This window comes from Microtus ochrogaster, chromosome 15, assembly GCF_000317375.1.
Source record: "Microtus ochrogaster isolate Prairie Vole_2 chromosome 15, MicOch1.0, whole genome shotgun sequence".
In the NCBI taxonomy this organism is placed as follows: domain Eukaryota; kingdom Metazoa; phylum Chordata; class Mammalia; order Rodentia; family Cricetidae; genus Microtus; species Microtus ochrogaster.
In genome coordinates this window covers 43,555,648-43,562,004 of record NC_022017.1, presented here as the reverse complement: position 1 = coordinate 43,562,004, position 6,357 = coordinate 43,555,648, and the positions used below count along the sequence as shown (strand labels likewise).

At 44.7% G+C, this 6,357-nt stretch overlaps 1 protein-coding gene across 2 annotated transcripts in view; it reads left to right on the top strand.

Moving 5' to 3' along the window:
* Positions 1-6,357, top strand: part of Wdyhv1 (WDYHV motif containing 1) — a 16,617-nt gene that overhangs the window by 8,499 nt on the left and 1,761 nt on the right. For both annotated transcript variants that reach the window (XR_003377504.1, XM_005354580.2), the window contains exons 3-5: positions 1,054-1,104; positions 4,348-4,496; positions 5,367-5,491. Coding sequence is in view for 1 of the 2 variants with exons in the window: in XM_005354580.2 (XP_005354637.1) it covers positions 1,054-1,104; positions 4,348-4,496; positions 5,367-5,491 (325 nt within the window). In the remaining variant the exon portion in view is untranslated. The remainder of the gene's footprint in view (positions 1-1,053; positions 1,105-4,347; positions 4,497-5,366; positions 5,492-6,357) is intronic.

Below are 6,357 nucleotides of genomic sequence, written 5' to 3'. Positions count from 1 at the left end.
TTTGGGGCTAATAGAAGTTCTGTGAAATAGGCAAGGTGTAGACAACTTTATTTTATTTTATTGACTTGACTTGTGTTTTGGAGACAGGTCTCATGTACCTCAGCCCACCAGCCTCACACTCATGTAGCTTAAGGCTGGGCTTTCAGGCATGGACCTCCATGACCTGCTAACTTTCTCCACTGGATCGGTGAAGAAGGAAAGATGCAGAGAGGGCTCATGAATAACTGAGAGAGAAGGCAGGACTTCTGCTTCCTAATCCAGGCCTCTCTGCTGTCTGGAGAACACTGTGTAATATCTGAAGTTCTTGTGAGCTCTCACTAGCACTTAGGACTTGGATTTTATTCTTTCACCTTGATGTTGATTGCTTAGAAACATCAACATTTTTATTTTAGAATTGAATTTAGTTAACTTATTTATTTATCCTGAGAGATAGGGTCTCACTATGTAGCCCTGACTGGCTTCAAACTCACAGAGAGCCACCTACCTCTGCTTTTGAGTGTTGGGATTAAGGTGTGTCCAATTAACTATGTTTGGCTGCTTTCTTTTCTTTCTTTCTTTCTTTCTTTCTTTCTTTCTTTCTTTCTTTCTTTCTTTCTTTCTTTCATGTGTACAGATGTTTTGCCTTCATACATGTCTGTGTACCTTGTGTGCACTGTGCCTGCCGAGGCCAGAACGGGTTGGATCCCTTGGCCCTGGAGTTACAGATGTTTGTTGACTGCTAGGAGCAAATCCTAGGTCTCCTGCAAGAGCAGCAAGTGCTATAAACTACTGTATCATCTCCACAGCCATTTAGGAATAGTTTATTATTCACTAATGTATTGGTGTAGAGAATCTAGAAGGATTTTTTTGTTGTTGTTGTTTATGTTTTTCAAGACAGGGTTTCTCTGTAGCTTTGGAACCTGTCCTGGAACTCGCACTGCAGACCAGACTGACCTCAAACTCACAGAGATCTACCTGTCTCTGCCTCCTGAGTGCTGGAATTAAAGGCACCTGCCACTGCTGCCCAGCTAAGAAGACTTTGAATGAAACCCTTGCATGTCCTATATTTTGTAGGTACCTATTTGGAAACAGCAGGCAAGACCTGGGAATGGACCTGTCATCTGGGTAAGATGGCCACCTACAAGCCTCAGATGCATTGTTCCTTGTGGCTTCTGAGTGACCAGTATGCTGTGGTAAAGCAGATGAAGGCACACTAGAGATAGGCTATGACAGTTACTAGTAAAAGGATCTTTTGAGAATGGATATTATTCTGTCTGTGGTAGAAGCACTGTGGGCATATATTTTTCCACCTTTTGTTTTGGGATCTGTTTGTGTATAAAATGTCCCCTATAGGCTTGTGTGCTTGAATTCTTGGTCCCCAGCTGGTGATGCTGTTCTGTGAGACCGTGAAATGTCTGAGACCTGAGGCCTAGTTAGTAGAAGTGCGTCATTGGTAATGGTACCTGTTCTCTTATTCTCTGCCTCCCAGCCTGTCATCACCTGGGGAACAGTTGTCTCATATTCTGCTGGCATGGACAATCACTCCCATCATTATGCCTTCCCCCTAGAGTTGGTAGACTGTAGCTTCTTGTGGGATATTTGTACACTGTGTGAAGATGCATTGCTGTGATTGGTGTAATAAAAAGCTGAACAGCCAATAGCTAGGCAGGAGGTATAGGTGGGATTTTCGGGGAGAGAAAGGAAGATGTGGAGGAATCCAGGCATATGAGAGAAGCCAGGAGACAGAGGAAACAGGAGGTACAAGATGGGAGAGAGGTAACATCATGTGATAGAACGTAGGTTAATTTACATGGGTTAAGTTAAAAGAGTTAGTTAGGAACAAGCCTAAGCTATAGGCTGAGTTTTCATAATCAATAAGTCTCCATGTCATTACTTGGGAGCTGGCTGGTGGGACAGAAGAAGACCCGTTATAACCAAAACAAACATTTCCTCACTTCCTTGTTTCTGTCAGGTGTGGTTATGGAGCTGGGGGTGTTGACTAGTACAGAGTTACTTTTCCTTTTTTTCTTTTCCTTTTTTGGTTTTTAGAGACAGGGTTTCTCTGTAGCTTTGGAGTCTGTCCTGGAACTAGCTCTTGTAGACCAGGCTGGCATCGAACTCACATAGATCTGCCTGCCTCTCCCTCCCGAGTTCTGGGCTTAAAGGTGTGCACCACCATCACCCGGCTGTCTCCATGTCTTAATTTGGGATCGGGTTGGTGGCCCAGAGAAAGCCTGCTATGTAACAGTCTTGACTAACCTGAATCTTCCATTTCTCCCGTCCTAACTCCCAAGTGCTGGGATTAAAGGCATAGACCATCATGTCTGACTTATAGTAATGTTTATAAATGTCCAGTGTAGGAGAAAAATTTGTGATTTCCCAGTCTTGTATCTATTCTGCACTAGGAGCTTATTACATATAACCTAGATGCACATTTGATTTATCTGGAGACCAGGTAAAAGTATAGGTGCCGTGTTAGTTTATCTGGAGAAGGGATCAAGATTTAGTATCCTCTTTTTTAGTATTTAACTTATTATTTGTTTATTGCATGTATGTGCAGAGGTGTATGCAGAGGTGAGAACACCACTTTGACATGTTGGCTCTCACCTGCTTTGCTGAGGCGAGTCTTTGTTTCTGCTGCTGTGCTGCAGACTCTAGCTGGCCGGCCTGTGAGCTTCCAGGCTGCTTCCACCTCCCGCCTCGCTGTAGGAGTGCTGGATTACAGGTGTTGAGCGCCACATCCATAGACTTTTTACATGGGTTCCAGGAATGAAACTTGAGCTGTCAGACTTGCGTGACTAAATTTCCTACTGAGCCCTCCACGGCTCAAGATTTAGTATTCTTAACTAATTCCTAGGTAAATGTGACTGAAAACCAGGGTTGTTGTGGAGGAGAAGTAAGGGTCATCAGACTGGGGAGGAAGTAGGCTGTTAGAGGGGTAGCAGCTCCTATCCTAGCTCATCTGGAGGGAGAGAGTGCACTTGGTGGATTCCATCTCTGCTTTCCTTAATTGCAGTGGGAGCTGAAGGGAGCATTCAGCATACATGTGTCTAGTGTCGACTAACTTTCTCGTCTCAGGTCAAAGCAGCGCTAGCATGCTGTGTAAACTATGGAGTGCTGTAAGAACATCAGGTGCCGGTAGCACCTGAATTTTAGACTGAAAATGGTTTGGGTGTACTTTCTCCATGAGAGCATTTTTCCTGGGTTTGAAGCACCAGCCTGCATACCTGCCCCTTGAGAATCCTACGGTGGTCCTAGCCATCAGCTGGTGCTGGTGCCTTGTGTCTGGGAGTGAGAGCAGGAGGCAAAAGTAGCACCCATTCTGTAACCCAGCAGGGCTATGGGAGCTGTCTTTATTCTTCTCCTTTAATGGCTGCAGATGAGAGCTTGGTGGTTTTTTTTTAGTTTTTTTTTTTAATAATTTATTTTTATTTATGTGCTTTCATGGTTTGCTTGCATATATAAGTGTGAAGGTGTCGGATAGCCTGAAACTGGAGTTACAGGCAGTTGTGAGCTGCCACGTGGGTGCTGGGAATTGAACCTGGGTCCTCTGGAAGAGCAACCAGTGTTCTTAACCACTGAACCATCTCTCCAGCTCCCTTAATTTTTTTCTTTTAATTAGAAAAGTAATAAAAACTGAAAATTAGTGTCCTCTTCAGGCTACCCTTAGGAAGACCTCCTCTGTTGGCAGTTTGGGAGGACAGTCACTTTTACTACCCTTAGGAGACCCTGCTGTTGGCAGTTTGGGGGGGACAGTCACTTTTACTGCCCTTAGGAGACCCCGCTGTTGGCAGTTTGGGGGGACAGTCACTTTTACTGCCCTTAGGAGACCCCGCTGTTGGCAGTTTGGGGGACAGTCACTTTTACTGTCCTCAGGAAGACTCCACTGTTGCCAGTTTGGGGGGACAGTCACTTTCACTACCCTTAGGAGACCATGCTGTTGGCTTTAACACTTTTTTTGTGGAGCATTAATGATCCAAAGTGAGGAAGAAGATCTTTGTAGACTTCTGAATTTATATGTATGAAATGAATGCATATATACTTTCAAGTGCATATGCGTGTCTTTACATAACCAAACTTTATAATACAAAATACATCTATGTTGCAGAATCAGTTTTTCTGTTCAATTATAGAACATGGGCTATCACTTAACAGTGGGTCAGACGCTTTCACTCTTAGCCATCTTCCAGTCACTGGACATTTTTCTGTCTGGGTGGTTTTGCCTTTTATTATTTTGTTTGGCTATTACAAGGAGGGTGATATTAGTCTGATAGCTGCTTTCCTGCTAATGCTTGTGCCCTGGTCCTGCAGTGCTGGAACTGACTGTCCTGCACCAACTGGGTTAACCTCAGTGATTATTGTTCCTAGGATTACCATGTCATCCTGCTTCACGTGTCCAGTGAAGGACAGAGCTTCATTTATGATCTCGACACTATTTTGCCATTTCCCTGCCCCTTCGACATTTACGTAGAAGATGCCCTTAAGTCTGATGATGACATTCATCCACAGTTTAGGAGGTGAGGAAATTCAGTACAAAGTTACTGACTTTCTGAAGTAAGACTTGGTGATCATGCAGAAGTCATCTCTGTCCCTTCCTTCCCCCTCCCTCTCTCCCTCCCCTTTTCTCAGTCTTTTCCTCTCTCCCACTGTCTTCTCCCCTCCTCCTCTCTGTCTCTGTCCTCCTATTTCTGCATTATTGGTGTGCTTGCTCTACAATAGTTTAAGAGTATCTTAAGGCTCTAAAGGCTTTATATAAAAGATGGTGTTACAAACATTAGTACAATGAGGGTCAGCCAGGCCTGAGGACTGCACTTCTATCCCTTGGATCCATATGGTGGAAAGAGAGAATTGATGTCTATAGGTTATTTCTGACCACACACGCGTGTGCACTCACACACACATGCACACATACTTGAATAAATATGTTTAAGAAGTGAGTGTGATGACCATAGACCAGGCTGGCCTCGAACTCAAAGATCTGCCTGCCTCTGCCTTCTGAGTGTTGGGATTAAAGGTGTGTGCCACCTCCACCCTGCCAGATTTTTATCTTGATTGCTGGAGTGTGGCCAGAGCATGGCTGATGTCAAACTCAAGAAAATTAAAAGGCAACAACAACGACAAAATCCTATCCCTTTGGCCCCCTGTGCAATTGAGTAAACAAAAACAACTGGATAGATTTACTCTTATACTTTCATAGCTTTGGGTTTCAGTCATTTCCTTCATCCGGTTAAATAGGTAATTAGCCATGTACATGTGTTTGCATTAGGAACAGTGCAGAAACTCTTGAGCAGTTTTGTGCATGCCATAGAAAGAGTCCATTGTAGGAATGAGTTAGAACGCCAGCCACAATATCTCCCTGATATAAATGTATATCGATTTATCTGCAGGAAATTTAGAGTGGTTCGTGCTGATTCCTACTTGAAGAACTTTGCTTCTGACCGGTCTCACATGAAAGATTCCAGTGGGAACTGGAGAGAGCCCCCTCCAGCGTACCCCTGCATTGAAACCTGCGGTGAGCCAAGGGTGTCCTTTCAGCAGCTTCTGCCTGGTCGCTGCTCAGATCAGCGTTTCCCTTAGTCAGTTTTTGGATAAGCTCCCGAGTGGTGAGGATTAGTGGATTCAGGAGTCGAGGCACAGAGAACAGGACTGGAAGGCAAAGCACTCGGGGAGAACAAGTGCTGGGGCCCAGAGCCATGATGTAGCACACTGCTCCGTTCTTGGCTGTATCTGCTGGGATTCTGGCATCACGTCTGTGTGTCACATAACAGCGCTATCGGTAACACATTACCATGGCGGGGTTTCGTGGACTGTAAAAGCCATCCCCAGTGCATCCTTCTGGCGTGGGAAGTGCCATTTTAGTAATTTTGTACTTAAACCTGCCTCAAGAGAGCTTTATTGCAGCTCTTTCTTTCTGTGCTTCTGAGCAGCAGTCCAGTTAAGGATGCCCTTTGACTGTTGCTCAGTGGTCATGTGCTTTTGAAACATTATCTATGACTGTAAGTCATTCTCAACATTCCAGTTATAGGTGAGATCATCCCTTCGTGTGGCTAACACAGTCTACAGAAAAGCACCCACAGACTGTGCAGGATTCTGCAGAAACAGCAGGGGCATCACTAGCTCTTTGAGGAAGAAAGCAAAAGTAGTTAGCATATTTGAAGGGGGTGGATGAACACTTAAAAAGGGGTCTGACTGAATTTTGAGTCTCTCAGTGAGAGGCTTCTAATGAAAGAAGAAAAAAAGAAGCCTGCTAAAATAAGGTTTCTGAGTGTGTGTCCCTGGCTGTCCTGGAACTAGCTCTGTAGACCAGGCTGGTCTTGCACTCAGTGATCCACCTGCCTTTGCCTCCCGAGTGCTGGGATTAAAGGTGTCTGCTACCAC